At 51.7% G+C, this 17,800-nt stretch overlaps 1 protein-coding gene across 4 annotated transcripts in view; it reads right to left on the bottom strand.

Moving 5' to 3' along the window:
* Positions 1 to 1,525: 1,525 nt before the first annotated feature.
* fam222ba (family with sequence similarity 222 member Ba) overlaps positions 1,526 to 17,800 on the bottom strand; it is a 46,186-nt gene continuing 29,911 nt past the window's right edge. For 3 of the 4 annotated variants that reach the window (XM_077011658.1, XM_077011660.1, XM_077011659.1), the window contains 2 exons: positions 12,380 to 12,510; positions 1,526 to 4,210 (listed from right to left, as the gene is read on the bottom strand). In XM_077011658.1, coding sequence (XP_076867773.1) covers positions 2,391 to 4,210; positions 12,380 to 12,455 — 1,896 coding nt within the window. In that variant the 5' untranslated portion in view covers positions 12,456 to 12,510 and the 3' untranslated portion in view covers positions 1,526 to 2,390. Of the gene's footprint in view, positions 4,211 to 4,358; positions 8,711 to 12,379; positions 12,513 to 17,800 lie in introns of those variants that run through there. The other variant, XM_077011657.1, reaches the window with a different exon arrangement.

Raw genomic sequence — 17,800 nt, forward strand, 5'->3', positions numbered from 1 at the left:
CCTCATTGTAACGGGTACTAGTGTCAAGAGACTTCTCAAACCCCCGAGAATCATTCAGTCGTTTCTTGTCTTTTATTTAAGTTGACCCAAAGTTAGAGCCGTCACAGTGAGTTTCCCCCCACCCCGAATATTAAGGTTTTCAGTCAAACTATATGACTTATAACCGATCATCCTGGCGCTTCAGGTATGAGCCAGCAACCAGTCAGATCCTATTATTAGAAAAAGAAAACCCACTTCAAAGCCTCGTGCAGAACAAGGTTCAATGTAGAATCGCATCTAGAAGGTAGCGCATGCTTCAGACAGCTCGCAGGATCAGGTGTGTGGCACGATACTGGAACTAGACAGAGGCCACTGGCTTCTTCAGAGCTGCGTGCAACATCGGCACGGTGAAGTCATACCAAGGATCAGGCGAGTTTCAAAGCATAAATTAGAACTTTATTTTATTATTACAATATTACAAAAAGAGTAGCACAACTCTCACGCACTCTTTGTAGTTTTCGCTCATTCACTCAACAGCCACAGAGTGACAGATATAAGAAAGACTTCTAGAGCCTTCCTTCAGTTCACAGCTATAGCAAAAAAAAAAAAAAAAAACAAGGAAAAAAGATTTAAATAACAAGAAAAAAATCAAGTTCATAATTATAAATAGTCACAAATTGCAAAACTTAAGCTTTGAAACTTGGAATAAAAAGATTTCTGTTACAGCCCAGAACTACACATAGCTATAAAACATAATTACAATAAAATACTTTTTTTTTCTTCATTTTCGTTGTAAAGTAATTCTAAGGAATTGCTTTTCTATTCAACAAAAGCTTTAGTTAATAAAAATAAACAAGGAAAAATTGCTGTTCCTTTATAGTCTATTTGTCGTTGTTTCATAATTATCATTATTATAGGTTTCATAATAACCATGCTTGTTTTCAAAGGAAAGTCCAAGGACCAAATACTTAAGGCTTTATAAGGGCTGTTCCAGAGGGAGGCAAGCAGAGTGGTTGTGGGTGATTTCACCCACACACACACACACACACACACACACACAATCACAAAAAGTCCTTGGAAATCATTCCCACAAGCATCCAACATTCACACAATCATTACACTTCTTAAAGTTACAGTAGTATAGCAGATTAGCCAGTGTACAATAAAATAAACAATCCATCTGCCGTTTTCCCTCGACTTTAACAAAGTCCTCCTTGATTTACCCACAAGAGATCTTGCAAGTGATCAATTTGGTCTATTCAAGCACATTAGAGTATCAGTAGCAACTCCTAACTGAAGTTATTTCAACAGATACATGAGAAAATGCAGGATCAAATAATGTCACTCAGTTTGGTTCATAGTTAGTATCTAAATGATATTAGTAACAATGCACAATACACAGTCTTCTCCAGTAGTATGTTTAGTCCTGCTAACTTTAATACAAGCTATCGAAGAGGACAGATCACCCCTATGATTCAAGTAATAAGTTTTCATATATTAAGTAAATGGAACAGAAGTACAATGGCACCTCTTGAAGCTCAACTAGTTTTTTTTTTTTGTTTTTTGTTTTGTTTTATTTTATTTTTTACGCAGCCAGAATTGGCTTTTTAAGAAAATAAAAATCCACAATCATGCTTCCAACCTCAATCTAAGCGACTCGAGACGTTAACGGACACCCGATTTTTTGCAGCACATCTGACTGAGGAACAGAATCTGCTTCCGTCATTTCCACTCCCCAGTGGGACCTGACTGGACAAACATGCTTCGTCACGGACACACCTTCTCTGCTATGGCATCAGTGGGCCTAATGCACATCACCAGTCCTCTGGTAGCCTGTTTTAATCTCGCACAGATTACGAGCGAACATAAAGACACGGAAATAAGAAAGCAAATCGAAGTGAAATGTCAGCCCGATGCCACCGAGTTTGTCCAGCAGAATGGGGCCAGTTGGTTTATCGCCAGCAGAGAGAGCTGTCCGATCAGAAGCTCATGATATTATTCCAGTTTATCCCGATAAAACTGCACACCTCAGAAGATTCATGTCATAACTGTAAGAAACTGTCATTGAAAAAGAAATGACACTGTAAGCTGAAACAGAAAAAGATGTGCACCTGGGGCTATACTGAAACCAATCCTTAAGGTGCCTAATCAAAGCACTCTTAAAAAAAAAATTGATCACTTGCAAGACTGATGATTTAAAGGAAAATAAAAACCCAATAGTGAGAACACTGCTTCTGTTAGATGTGTTTTGAGTTCTTTTTAAATATCTTTTCTTTATGATGTTACTGGATTTTTCACGCAAATTTGTTTTAATGCTTCTGCACGTTAAGTAGTATTCGTTTTAAGACAGAGAGCGTGTGGGCTATGTGAGTGCGTGTGGCGATCTGTAGTGCACAGAGGCCTGCTGGAGCTTATCTGTACCCTGGGTGCTGGCTGTGGGCTTCGGAGGGAGGAGCCACCACCCTGCCCATTGGGGGCGGCCTGTGCATCTTCCCCATCAGGCCCAGATTTTGATCTCGGAAGCAAGGCGTCTGGAAGTCTCCTGCCATGTAATCCGCCGTTTGCATCAGATTAGTCTGCCCAGTGGTGGCTCCCCCCGCAGGCCGGTAATGGGCCGTTCCTCCCACGGGGGTGCAGTCTACCCCCACGGCGGGGTTGGTGCCGCCTGCGCTGCCGTGGAACGTCACGGGCATCTCCTGCGAGCCCGAGCTGTCACTGTTGGGCGTGGGCAGTATGCTGCCCCACACAGGCGGCTGGTGGTAGTACTGCCCGTTGGTGTAGTGCGCCACGGGGCCGGCCGGCATGCCGTTGTGGTTGTTGTTGCTGATCACAGGTGGAGAGGGCGTGGGCTTATCCACGGGGGGCTTGAGGGTGTAAGGCTGCCCCATGCACAGCTCTGGGGGGTAGTTCATGCCCTTGCAGGGGTAGCCGGTGTCCCGGGAAGGGGGTTTGCACGGGTGCCCGGCCCCATCGGCAATATGCTGCAGGTGGGCGAGTTGGTGCTGTCCCCATGGCCTCATCTGCTGCTGCTGTAGAGGCGGAGGCTGATGGTGGTGGTGGTGATGGGGCCGCCCTGGGTGCTGTTGGTGGTTCTGGTGCTGTTGGTGGTTCTGGTGCTGCAGGAGAGGCACGTGGTGCGGCTGCTGCTTCACCTCGCCGTGATACATACCCATGTGGCTCATGGCGCCCATGCCGAGCGAGGGGCCACTGGGCACGGCCGCTTTGTCCGGTGCTCCGACGGCGCAGGAGGGGTGGGTGAGGCCCGGGGGCGGCCCGGCGGGGTGGGTGAGGCCCGGGGGCGGCCCGGCGGGGTGCCCGCCCTGCACAGCCACCCTGGAGCTGGCATTGATGAGAAGGCTGCGGCTAATGGGGCTGGGGTTGGCGATCTGGCCCTCGCACACAGACGTGGCACCGGCGCCCTGGGCCCGTGCCTGGCAGAACTGGTTGATCTGGTGCACGATGCTGCTCAGGTCGGCGGGCCGGCCCTGATGCAGGCCGCCGGCCATGGAGAGCGGGATGGTTGAGGTAGACACAGTCACGTTGGGCGGGGCGTCGGCATCCAGGAGCTTCCTAGCGCCGCCCTGCAGGCCCGGTGGCGGGGGTGGCTGTTGGAGGTGCTGCTGCTGCTGGAGCAGGTGCGTGGGCGGGAGAGGGGGCGGGGCAGCATGCCCCAGGGCGGGGGCGTGCGAGAGCGGCTGTGTCCTGCCCAGGCCCTGCGGGTGCTGGGCGGCTGTGGCGGGGTGGTGCCTGAAGCCGGGGGGCGGGGCTGCGGCCTGCTGCGGCTGGAGGGACTGCGTGTGCGGAGCCGGGCCCGGCCGGTGCGGCTGGGGCCCGGCCAGCGTCTGCGGGCCGTGCTGCAGGGCTAAAGTGCTGGCGGGGGCGGGCGGAGGCGGGCCGTACGGACCCCCGGGGGCACTCATGCTCGCCTCGGGGTGTGGGCGCGCCCGCGTGCCGGCAAAATCCTTGATGACCCCCTTGGCAGCAGGTGGTTTGACGATGGCGAGGAGGCCGGCCTTGGTTGTGGGCTGGGACGGGGGGTAGGGGCTGTATCGAGGCGGGACGCCCGTGTCCAGGCCGTTGACGGTGCGGCGCACGTGACTGCGCTGTGGGACCTTCACGCTGTTGGGAAAGATCTTGATGGTGAGCGGGCTGTTGGCGACCTTCTTAGCATACGCGTCCAGCTCGGCAGGGGAGGGGTACTGAGCTGATCTCATCCTCCGTGTAGTGTCCCCTAGAGAGAGGAGGAGAGGGAGGAGAGGAGGAGAGGAGGAGAGGGAGGAGGAGAGGGAGAACAAACAGGAACAGATACAAAACAATGAGTAAAAGTCAGACAGAAAGAGAAGGAGAGAGAAGGAAGATGAATGAACACAGGAACTGACTATTCCAAAGAGACGGCATCAGCTGGCAGCCATGGTAAAGGAAGCAGTAATCTGGTGAAAAAGACTCGGAGAGACAGAAAGGGGCGAGAGGGCGGCTCATCTGGGCCGGACTGAACAGGATCGGACGAAACCGGAGCGGAGAGGGACACCGGAGAGGAGCGGAACCCAACTGCACCGACATTCTCACGTTCCCGGTGTCGGCAGCACCACAAAAGGCCCATGACATTCAGGAGATAAAGGCCGACCCGGGGGGGGGGGTTTGAAGGGGGGAGCAAAGCTCATCTCTGCAGAAGAGGTGGCGTGTAAGCGACAGGCTCTTCAGCTGGGAGGAAACCCTTTCAGTCTGTGAGAATAGAGGCTGGCACCTGGAGCCCACCATGTAAGCCCATTTATGTAAATGGTCCATATATAGTCTATAGACCCAAGTGGGCACCACCCTGCCTTCTAAGTCTGCAGTTTTAGGAAATTCTCATTGTGGAAGTAATGTTTGAATGGTATCTGATGGCCATGTGATGCTAATGCTATTCAGTGTTTCTGTTGATCATGCAGATTTTGTTTTGGGCATGCAGCGCAGAACAGCCTCCTCTTAATGACTTAATAATGCAGCGTTAGGGCCTTTGAAAAGCGAATATCTTGTATTGACGCAAGTGAACAGCAAGGTGTGTGTGCTGCACACAGCCCGCACACCAGAAGCAGGTTAATGTTCACCACCACACTTCCTCTCCATCAACGCCACAGGTGACATTTCCTGTGCAGCTTAGAGGGATTTCTCACACACACACACACACACACACACACACACACACACACACACACACACACACACACACACACCAATCAGCACTCTGCCAGACACATTAATGCCTGGCAAGTGCATCTGTTCCACAGTATTTAAAACTGCTCATGTCAATCATCTCTGTGGGTTTGTGTGTGTGTGTGTTTCTGGGTTTAAACAGGGAAGCGTGTGGGTGTGTACAGTGTGATGTGAGGAGGGGTGTGGTGAGCCTTAGGCCTAGTGGAACATGTATGTGTGTGCAGGTGTTTGGCCCACTCATCACACACTAAATCGCCATTTTCCACCACTGAAGCCCATTTTTCAGCTCGCTGATGTGAGGTTGTTGTGTGTCTTCCACGGCTCCATAATGGCAAAACCCATTTTCTCGGTGTTGTCTGTGACCGCAGCATGTAAATGAAGCACCGTGATGGAAATGATACAGCAGTCATAGGTCAGATACTCGCGTATGATGATACAGGAGTCATAGGTCAGATACTCGCGTGTGATGATACAGGAGTCATAGGTCAGATACTCGCGTGTGATGATACAGCAGTCATAGGTCAGATACTCGCGTGTGATGATACAGCAGTCATAGGTCAGATACTCGCGTGTGATGATACAGCAGTCATAGGTCAGATACTCGCGTATGATGATACAGCAGTCATAGGTCAGATACTCGCGTATGATGATACAGCAGTCATAGGTCAGATACTCGCGTATGATGATACAGCAGTCATAGGTCAGATATTCACACATGCTCATCATTCGCATGTTCCAGAGATGGGAAACTTCTGGAAGACGTGATGAAAACACGAGTGTAGCAAAAACCCCAATTTAGCTGTTGGTGTGGTCTAGACCCGAAAGTGTATGTAAAGGAAACAAAATCGCAGCAGTTGTGAACAACTCCTGGGTCTCCAGATCTATGCTCCCTGTGGAACTGTGTAGAGACAAATACTGATTGGTTGTGCACACCATTTGCAAAAGGTCAATAAATCCTGTCCTAACTATCCAATTCGCTCAGAACAACCAGCTTGGGTTTGAAACCCATCTCTCTTCCCCAAACGGGAGAGCTGATTCCAGCTGGGCTCTGTCTCTATATTTGTCACCTGAATATCACGACTGTAGCGCGCGAAACCAGATCCTGTCAAACCCAACACCCTGCTGAGCTCACACTCTCTCACGTGCACAGACACGACACACCGAGCTGTACTGTAGGACCGAAAGGCTTGACCAGGCCACTGAGACCTCCTAACCCCCCAACGAGTCTGGGCCCTTCTTGTGCGGGCTGCAGCTGGGGCCCAGGAAGAGGAGCTTCATTAGAGAGCGCTCGCTCCCTTGGTCCTCCTCGCAGCTCAGCGCGAGACCGCAGCGAGATCTCAGAGTCTTCACTCGACTGCCGCATGTCTCCAGCGTCGAGCGTTTAATTGGGATGCGACCTTGTAAAGGAGAAAATGAGAAGAGATGCGATGGCAGCCCATAATTGAAGGTAGAAGTTCACATAAAAGGCCATAATCAGCGGCATTTATTAGACAGGGTGGTTGGAGCCATAGCAACTTCTGGCCAATTAATTCTACATTTATTAGTGGTCTGTAGGAATGAACAGACACATTTTCAGAGAGGGATTTCTCTCGTGCGCACACACACACACGCACATCCTGAGGCATTCATTCTATATGCGACAGAAGCGCTGGCTTCTCACTTTCTGTTGCGTTCGCAGTACAGTGGCCCCCCAAAAAGACTCCAGCTCCTCAAGCTGGCGTGACACATTTGATGCGCGTGGGGAGGGGAGGGGTGTGGGGGGAGGGGTGGGGCTTTTGGGGGGACGGAGGACGAGACAGGAAAAGACGTGAGAGAGGGAGAATTTGACGATGATAAGCGTTCTCTGTGAAACTGCTGTCTGGTGGCTGAAAGGGAGTCTTTGTATAAAACAAGCTTTCATCATTTGAGGGGGAGAGTGTAGAGAGAGCAAGAGGGAGAGAGATGGAGAAAGAGAGGATGAGAGGGCTTCTGATGTGCACCCACCTGCACCTCCCTGCTACCGAAGTGGACCAATCCCCCCCCCCCCACACACACACACACACACACACACACACACACAGTCGTTGTGAGCAGGGGGGCAGCGAGGGCACTTCAGTACAGCGCCAGCACGCTCGCCTCGCCACCGGGTCGCCCCGCTCCACACACCACAGTGCGTGGCCAATCCGGGCCACTCCGCAGTGGGAGCTGGAGACAGCCAAGAGGAGGAGACAGAGGTTCAAGGCACCAATCACAAAGGAGAGTCTGGTTTCCCTCCTCAGACAGAGCAGAGGCCCCGAGACAGAGTATGGAACTGTGATGTTCTTCTCTCTCTCTCCTTCCTCTCCTCTACACCTGCCCCAACACACACACACACACACACACACACACACACACACACACACACACACACGTGTATGCGCACACATGTACACACACACACACACACACACACACACACGTGTATGCGCACACATGTACACACACACACACACACACACACACACACACACGTGTATGCGCACACATGTGCACACACGTGCTTTCCTCATCTTCTTTTATATGAATGGCAAATAAACTGACCACTGACTGTCAATACAAAGTATTGCATTCAAGAACCTTAGAGACAGAGAGGAAAGAGAAAGAGAGAGAGAGTTCTTGCTTAGGTCATGTCCCAAGGCAGTAAGCGTTCTGTTTCTGCTGATCTGAGAGCAGCTTTGCGTCACGTCGTACTGAGGCCCAGCACAGATATTATGTGGATGAAACTGGTCCCAGACTGCAGCAAAATAAACCATTCCTGCTGGTCGCCGGGTCTCAGAGGTGCGTATTAGAACAATTTTCCGTGCCGGTATTCACCCACCCAATCATTCCAGCCATTTGGAGTGACACGACAGTTCTGCCTTGGTACTGGACCACAAGAGGAAGGACAAGAGACAGAAACACACAAACCAGACGAGAGCTGGATAAGGGGCAAAGAAAAAAAAAGAGACAGAATCAGTAAACCTGCCGCGACCCTCCGAGGGCAGTGGCCCTGTCACGTTAGCTCTCCATCAGCGTGTCCGGTGGCCCAGGCCGCAGGAGAGAGGGCCACACACGCCTGGACAGTGATGAGCAGCACATCGCCCTGAGGGAGCCTCCATGAGCAGCAATTATAGAGTCAGCCAGTGAAGTGATGAGGGTGCTGCAGGCCCCCTGAGGCCCCGCCCCCTCCTCCCTCCCCGCTCTGACACATCGCCTGCACCTTGGCCCTGACACGGTGGAGGTGGAGAGAGCTGGGCTGAATCGGCCCCTCTCCTTGGTGTGTCTCTCGGGGCCCAGTGAGGCCGGGTGGCCCTGAGCACGTCCAGCCTGCTGCTTGGCTGTGCTGGGAGCGTTGCGTCTCTCTCTCTCATAAATGAACATTATTCCATATGAATAAATGCACCGCCAGCTCCCGCCTCGGTGGCGCACATGCAAACATCTCCGCTCAAGTGCGTGTGCACGCCAACAGGCCCCGGATTGGCCGCTCGCCACACCTGCACTTGTCCAGATGTGGTCACACACCTGATGTGGTCACAGGTCACTGGGGAGAGTTCAGACACAGGAGACAGATGAAAGAATGATGGGTTAGAACAAAAAAAGGGGAGAAACGGGCTTTTTTTTCTAAACGTATGAGGATCGCTGGTCCTCATACACTCAAAGTACCGACACACCGTCTGCCTTGCTCCCTTGGTCATGTGATCACTCTTTCTCTCTTCCGACCCTTTCTAAGGCAGCAGGAGCTCTGGCCGGGAGGAAATGAAGGCATGAGGGCGAAAACGGGACAGATGATTAGACGAGCGGGCGCAGCCCCCCCCCCCCCCCCCAGGGAGGAGCCCCCGTGGAAATGCCGCCACAACCTCCCTCCCCACAGCAGGCAAAAGCAACTGAAGCACGAGCTCTTGATCAGGCAGAAGGAGCCGAAATGGGAGTGCGGGAGAGGGCCGATGTGTTGGGCGGGAGAGCAGGAAGCCGGGGTGGGGGTGAGCAGAGACTCACAATGGCAGGGGAGCGGGTCTGCGTGCGGGTTAATGGGGGCTCCTGGGGCTAGTCTGATTACTGCTATTCTCAAATCACAAGGCTGATGAGGAGGGGGGGGGGGGGGGGGGGGGGGGGGGGATGGGGGGTGCTTGTGTTAGAAGACAGAACGGAAAAAAGAACCAGAGGGAGGGGTGGGGGGGTGAGAGACAAATAGCAGGACAAGGAGAGCCCAGAAGTGACAAATAAAGCCCAGAAGTGGGTCAAGCTCTGACTGCCTCTGCAATTCTACAGTGAGTGAATCCCCGGGAGACAGCGCAGGCTCCACAGGAGACAGGAGGACACGCAGACCAGGGGACGGGAGGACTTGTGCAGGACGGGAGGACTTGTGAGGGACGGGAGGACTTGTGCAGGACGGGACGACTTGTGAGGGAGGAGGTTGAGGAGGTTGGAAGCATTCGGGACGCGCCCCGTTCCCGCGCCGCTGGTCGCTTCGCGGCCTCTTCCAGACCCGCCCGCGTGGGCCCGTCCGGTACTCTGCCCTGCTCCGCCCTCAGTGAGCAAAGAGCAACGTTAGCAACAGCCACTTGACAGCTCACACATCGTTGGTCCTGTCCTGTCCGTCCGTCTGTCTGTCTAACCGGGTTTTGTCATCCTAATGAGATTGAGTCCTCATTATCAGCAGGCAGCCTTCCCCAGGGGAACTGCTCTACAGGGGGGCAGAGACAGACATGCCTCAGAGACGGAGAGACAGACAAACAGGGGGAAGGTGTGTCAGAAAGAAGGAGAGACGAGGTGGGAGGAGAGGAAGAAGAGCAGTGACAAGGGGACGGCTTCCCTTGTGAGTAATTAACACGCTGTCTGCCTTCTTAAATATAAGGAGTATTCCAGGTTGCCAGTTGTCCTGGATGGCGCGTAGCACGGCTGGGATTCAAACTGGGAGTCCAGCTGCAGGCCTTTTAGTTTTAGTTGAATGAGCCTGTTCTTTCTTTATTGAGCAAAGTACCCCCCCCCCCCCCCCCCCCCCCCCCCCCCCCCCACACACACACACACACCTTTTGTTGTAGGCTGTTGACTAAACAAAATGGCCCCTGACATTTCCTCACTAAATAGCTCACCTGCCAATCTTGTGGCATGTCAGGCCTGGCGACACCGGCCGCCCACATTTGTCTGCTGCTCAAAGAACAGAGAGAGGGTGAGTGAGTGAGGGGGGGGTGGGACGACGACAGGGGAGACAGACAGGCAGGCAGAGAGAGACAGACAGACAGACAGCCAGCCGTATGCAGGGCAGCAGCAGGTGTTCTCTGTGTGCGGAGGTGATGGAGGTTGGAGTTGATGGCTGCTGCTCTCCTGCTGTGCCTCCGAACAACAGTGCCTAATTTCACTGAGCGCTCGACATCATTGAAAAAGACAGGCTGGATGGGCAGCGGGTTTCGCCCATGTGCACGCGTGTGTGTGTGTGTGTGTGTGTGTGTGTGTGTGTGTGTGTGATGAGAACGGGGGCGAGGCTGACAGGTGTGTGGTGAAAAGCAGTGCTGCTGGATGCCAAGTGTCAATCAGCAACAGCTCAGATGAACCTGCAGCCCTGCGGACAGCAAGAAGCAGGACGCGGGCAGGAACGCGGGGGTCGCAACAGGACGCGGGCAGGAACGCGGGGTCGCAACAGGACGCGGGCAGGAACGCGGGGGTCGCAACAGGACGCGGGCAGGAACGCGGGGGTCGCAACAGGACGCGGGCAGGAACGCGGGGTCGCAACAGGACGCGGGCAAGAACGCGGGGTCGCAACAGGACGCGGGCAGGAACGCGGGGTCGCAACAGGACGCGGGCAGGAACGCCGGGTCGCAACAGGACGCGGGCAGGAACGCCGGGTCGCAACAGGACGTGGGCAGGAACGCGGGTCACAACAGGACGTGGGCAGGAAACCGTGGATAATGCAGGACAGGGGCAAGAATGCAGGGTCGCTGCTGGATGGGCACTGTTGCCCCTTCATTGCCATCTCTACCTCTAATCTGGTGACATGTCACTCCAGAAAGCTCAACATTGGATTTCCCTGGTGCAGACGTCATTGTGCAGATGATTACAGGTCATGCACATATAGGGAGATCAAGACCCACAGTGATGAGGTGCAAACATTGGCTGCTATCACCTTCAAATGGGATCAGTGACTATTTTACCCCGTGTACCAAATGTTAGTCGTCTTTCAAATCCCACTAGCTAATTCTCCCTTCACCGCACGACACCACGAAGACATGAAGAAAACAATCCAGATTTAAAAATCCATTCTGTCAACTTCTGATTGAATATCAGGCATGTTTGCTCACCCCCTCCAAAAACGCGGACCCTTCTCATTTGATTATTCTTTTGTTGTTTGACATCAAAGCAAAAAGCTGTTTGTTTTTCCGATGTGAAGCTGGCACCACATGTGTGGTATTGCCTGTGCTGTGAAATGTGGTGAGAACTCTGCGTGAGAGTCAGTGGCTCGATCTGAGCGTTTACATGTCCCAGTCTACCTCCAACAGACTCAAATCAGCCTGGACCACATGTTCTCATCATGCTAAGCTTAGCACAACTAAGACCTCAGTGGCACCATGACATCATGGTACTGTGCTTTGAGCATGATCACAGCCTTGTGAGACTAGTAGTCTTCCTCAGACTAATATCGATCCATCAGTGTGCATGTTCACGTCTTTCTTTCTATACGCTCTCTGTGGACAAGTCTAAGAATTAATTTAAGAAATCACTTTTATAATGTGTTTGATTATACTTTATTATATAAATTAAAAGGAAACTCTTGTTAAGTGCCATATAAGAAAACAGGTTTCAGTGGAAAGGGGATATGGGAGCTCTTACTGGGGTTAATGGTGGGTATCTCTGCCTTCAGACGGCTGAGTTTCAGACCACTAACTCCTGCAGGATATCAATAGCTCATAATGATTAAGATGTTTTTATTGCCATAGACATGATGATTTTCATATATCTCACAAACAATTAGCAATGGCATCTGTCCTCGAAGTACTGGCTCAGAACAGCTCTCGGTGTGGGCGTTACATGTTCAGATTACATGCCCATTTTGACGTTGAGCTTTTCATGGTACATCTAACATTATTGATATCGTGCAAATTCAATAGACCGACATCAGACTGTGTAATGTAGCCCTAAAAACACTCTGCTTGAAGCTCTGAATATCGTTTGTGTGTGTAATGTGTGTGGTGTGTGTGTGTGCACTGGTACTCACATTTCTGAAGTCCAGTGTTCATCTGCGAGTGGGGAAGAAGCTGGAGGGAGAGGTCACCTGGCAAACAGGCCAGCATCTCACACACACACGCACACTCCTAGTGCAACATGGGACACACACTCCTCCTCACACTGCCGAGAGAGAGAGAGAGAGAGAGAGAAAGAAAGAGGGAGAGAGGTGATTAGACAAGCCAGTAACATGTGCATGCATTTGTGTGGTGGAGAATACAACCATATAGATTAACCTCTCACACTCAAGACACACCCCAGATCAAGCTTGTGCGCACACACACACACACACACACACACACACTCCCACACACAAAACTGCTGCGAGTTCGGTCGGCCAGGTTGAGCTTCAGGCCCAGCAGTGTGCTCCATGCAGATAGGACCCTAATCCTGGCTGAGCGCGCGTCCACCCGGGGCGAGCGCGTCCACCCGGGGCGAGCGTGTCCACCCGGGGCGACCCCCCACCCCTTCACCTCACCCCCTGCTTGGCTCCAGAACTTCCCCTGCCTCCCCACAGTCGCCCAAGCAGAGTCTGATACCCAATCTGAACTTTAATTAAACATCAAATGACGCCATGGACATACAGCGGCAAGCCACGGGCCTCGGGGGGGGGCGGGGGTGGGGGGCCAGCAAACCGCAGTAATTCGACTCTGCGCACGGGAGTGCCTCTCTCCCCCGCCCTCTCCACCCCGACGCCCTTTGCCATCATTTATCGCCCTTTTCATTCATCCATCCGCCGCGACCACCCGGTCACGTGCCGCGTGCACGCGCGTATTCGCAGGGCGCTCTCCAAGTCTGAACCGCTCGGTCTCGGTCGTTTTATGGCTCGGTGCCTTTGCGCAGATTTGGCCTCCATGTGGTTAGCAGGCAGGCAAGCTTGCAGTCAAGCCAAAAAAATTATTTATTCACGACTGCAATCAAAATCTGAAAACAGAAAAGATGACAAGATATCCTATCAGTTCTCAGTAGTGAAAATAGAAACTTATAAGCAAGTTGCTCCCCTACCGAGCGACGCGGTTCTGGAAGCGAACCGTCCTCCTATATTTAACAATGTCACCGCCAGTAGGACGTCGGAGCATATTTATACGCGGTCTTCAAGCAGGTTTGTTTATTAAGGGTTTTGAACAGACCGTGGCCGAAAACCATCAAAAGATGAACAAACATAATGCCTTTTTTAGCAGGTTTACAGTGCTACAATAACAGCTATTTAAAACAAAAGCACTCAAATTACCTTCAAAAAAGAGCGGAGTTGACGGGCTTTCGTGTTAAGATGACAGGCTAGTGTCATGTTTCATTTAAGGTCAGCAATTCTTCAGTAAGTCATGCATCATCTTCCAGATTACTGAGTGGAAACTACACACACTCAATCGCATTAAAATATAAAAATACTTTTATTTCTACAACCAATTTTTCCCGGGGATTTGGGCAAACTCAATTCAACTTTACTGCAACTAAGCAACAAAATGTTGACCAGGTGCGTGACACTGGCTTTGAACAACAAAAAGGTACAGAGTCTGGGTAGCAGAAAGAAACGTTTCGGCGGTTAGTGTGGGCGGCCTGTGTGTTTCTGCTGAGGCGGGACGTTAGAGACGTGCTCCCACACTCGGAGGGCCCGCCAGGCGTTCGGTGCGTAGCCGGTAGGCGCCGTGGCGATCACAGGAGGCCCGCTCGATTCAATTACAGTGTTCACAGTGGCAGACGTTCTTCCACTAACGAACAGAAGCACCAGTGACCGCTAATGGCTGATCACTTGCGTCTACACACACACACACACACACACACACACACACACACACACACACACACTTGCGCCGTCCGCGACTATGCCAGCACCCGCCGCGTGGAGCGGGAAACAAATAAATGGATGAACAAATGTGGGATGACTAAAAGGAAACAAACAGCTTGCGCGTTATCCCACAAACAGCCTCGGCAGGGCCGCACCCCGCCACCCGAGGGGCGAGGAGAGGGGAGAGAGATGTATAAAGGTCAGAGTGATGGCTCATTTAAATCCTCCTGGTGATGGTGAAAACAAGTACTAATGAAGCAGCACAGTTACATGCACAGGCACACACACACACACACACACACACACACACACACACACACACACACACAGAGGGAGAGAGAGAGGTCTCAGAGGGAGCCCTGAGGAGAGTTGGGATGAGAGGTCTCGGTGGTAACACGCAGAAGGACCTGCGCCCCTCACTCGCCCTCTTTGATGTCCGTGCTCTTTTCCTCCAACCACCTCCACTGCCATCTCCCCCATTACATTAGCAGTCTCTCTGTGTGTCTCGGACGGCTCTCCATCCTGCCGAGCCGGCACCATCCCCCTGCCCACGGAGATGAGACGAAACCTTTTAACTCCTCTCTCTACCCCTCTTCTCTTTATCTCCTCACCCCCACAGCCAACCCCACTGATATCACACACCTATCTCCTCACCCCCCACAGCCAACCCCACTGATATCACACACCTATCTCCTCACCCCCCACAGCCAACCCCACTGATATCACACACCTATCCCCTCACATCTCTCCCTTCCTCCCCCCTTTGCCATATGGCCCCATTCTCTTGCCCCCAATTCCCCACGTCACCACACATTAGCTCTAATTGGCCTGAGGTCCATGACACCCCCCCCACAACCCCCACCCAAAGGACTTGTGGGTGCATGTGCGGCTCCGTTTCAAGAGCATTTTTGTTCTCTCATTTGTCCTTTCATTCGTTCTCTCTACACCCCAAGGCTTGTTTAATCTACAAAACACCCAGGCTTCTCCTGTACAAGTATGAGAAGGATTAAGGGAGGAGAATGTGGGAGGTGGTGTATTTCAACAAACAGAGGTTCGCCATATCAGCTCACAGGAACAGTGTGCAGAGTTATGGTGCTTCACCAGGACCAGAAGTCTAACGCTATAGCGGAGTAAAGCGTCCAGCTTCTCCAACTACACACTTCATCCTTCTCTCCATCTCCACATCCACCTCCATCTTCATCTCCACCATTTTCACACGCACTTTAACAGGAGAATGTGAGAAGACTACGAACCCAACGGGATTTTACGATCAATAGGTACTGGCCGACCCGAGTGAGCAGATTCAACTGAGTCTGAGCCGACCCGAGTGAGCAGATTCAACTGAGTCTGAGCCGACCTGAGCCGACTCGAGTGAGCAGATTCAACTGAGTCTGAGCCGACCCGAGTGAGCAGATTCAACTGAGTCTGAGCCGACTCCCACAGGTTCGCAGCTCCAACCTTAGCAACTCTTCAGACCATTGTTGATCTCTACTCCTCTCTCACCGTGAAATTAATTTACATTTATTATATATATTTATTCTAACTATTCAATACAATTAAACAATATCTGTCTTAACGCTTTTAACACCAGCTTTTGCTCTTCCTGCACATAACAGCACATGACTCCGAACCACCGCGCTGAAGGAAACATGCTACACAAACAAACTCGCTTTGCACAAAGCACAGCTGAGATGCTGAGAGCGTCTGCGCTCACGTAGGGAGCCACTGAAGCGCCGCTCGGCTCTGCCTAGTGGGGCTGCTCGTGACGGACGGAGCCCGAAGGACACGGCAGAAAGGTCACGCTATGGTAATACTGCCGTCACCTGTGGGTTACGCCACCCTCCCTGGGAACACTTTCAAAGTGGATATCAGAACGAGGGAGGGGTGGAAGAGAGGGATTTGGGGGGTGGAGGAGAGAGGGAGAGGGAGAAATGGAAGAAGGGAGGTGCTATCAGGGGAAAGGAAGTGGGGGCGATAGGGAGGAGAGAGGAAACAAACGGATTGTTCAAACGGCTCTCATTCCGTTCCAGCACTTGTGTGGTCGAGCATCAGCAGGACGAGCAGCAAATCAATAAACACCAGCAGCGTCCAATCACGATGGGGCGTAGGCGGGCGAGGTTTATATGCTGGTTTATGCAATCCACACAAATTTTTTTTGTGCATACTTTACACTAAGCCCAAAGATTTTACACATCAACTCAAATTATTTAGAAATGGGTCAAAGAGACACACTAGGGGACCCAAACTAAAGAAAATGCACTGCTTTGATATTTCAAATAATGGAAACAAGACATGGATCACACCCAGATATGTGGGAATTTCTGAACACATTAAGTCTTTCTGGTGGCTCTATCCCTGCTCAACCCCTGTCCCAGAACCTAACCACAGCATCAGGACCGGTGGGTGTGTCCTGGGTGCCTACGAGTGCCCACCTACAGGCTATAAAGTTCTTTGGGCCAGTGTGGATCAGTGTCCTGCCACCACTCTGCCTTCTTCCAAGTGAGCAGACACTGTCGAGGTGACGAGTCGGACCGAAGATGATAAGATGCTCTCAAACGTCTCACAAAAAAGCCAAGACAGAATTCTGACCCCCACCACTACTTCATCCGGTCACTTATGTATGGGAGGTAGAAAGGGGTGAGCGCTGTAAGGAGGAGACAGAGAGAGAGAGAGACAGAGAGAGAAGAGTGTGTGTGTGTGTGAGAGAGAGAGGGAGCTGAACACACCATGGTATAATGAGAGTGTTAGGTGCCGGTGAGTGCTAGTTGTGACAGCGCGGGGTGGGGGGGATTGATGATGTTCAGGACGCATGCAGCAGATGTGTATAGACTAATTACACACAAACATGTTCGCGTTTCAAAGGCAAGGTCAAAAGAGCGAGCGTGAGAGAGCGAGAAGAGAGAGAGAGTGAGGAAAAGGGAGAGTGCGTGAAGAGAGAGAGAGTGAGGAAAAGGGAGAGTGCGTGAAGAGAGAGAGAGTGAGGAAAAGGGAGAGTGCGTGAAGAGAGAGAGAGTGAGGAAAAGGGAGAGTGCGTGAAGAGAGAGAGAGTGAGGAAAAGGGAGAGTGCGTGAAGAGAGAGAGAGTGAGGAAAAGGGAGAGTGCGTGAAGAGAGAGAGAGAGAGGAAAAGGGAGAGAGCGAGAAGAGAGAGAGAGTGAGGAAAAGGGAGAGTGCGTGAAAGCACGCGACAGAGTGAGCAAGGATGTTTGCAGGAATAATAAGACAGAATTCATTTAAGACCTTCCACTTGTGTGTTTCTGTGGAGATACAGGAAAAGAACAGTGAACAGGGTAAATAAGCATGTGTGTGTTTCCGTGTATTCGTGTCAGGCTCTTTTAAGAGCCCAATTAAGAGCAGCTGTAATTAATACAGACCAAGTCTGCATCTTCTTCTTCTGTGTGTGTGTGTGTGTGTGTGGAGCTAAAAGCAGAGATGGAGAATAAAGCAAGCTGTTCTTATTTAATTGCATGTTTAGCCTCAGGTTAAGGGCCCATGATGGAATTACGAACGAGTGAGGAAGAGAGAGAGAGAGAGAGAGAGAGAGAAAAAATTCAATGTAATCTAGTGTGTAAATTCTCCAAGGAACACAAAAGCCATAGAGTGAAATGAGTGTGCAGAGGGTGAGGCGC

The sequence above is a fragment of the Brachyhypopomus gauderio genome, chromosome 7 (genome assembly GCF_052324685.1).
Source record: "Brachyhypopomus gauderio isolate BG-103 chromosome 7, BGAUD_0.2, whole genome shotgun sequence".
Lineage (NCBI taxonomy): Eukaryota > Metazoa > Chordata > Actinopteri > Gymnotiformes > Hypopomidae > Brachyhypopomus > Brachyhypopomus gauderio.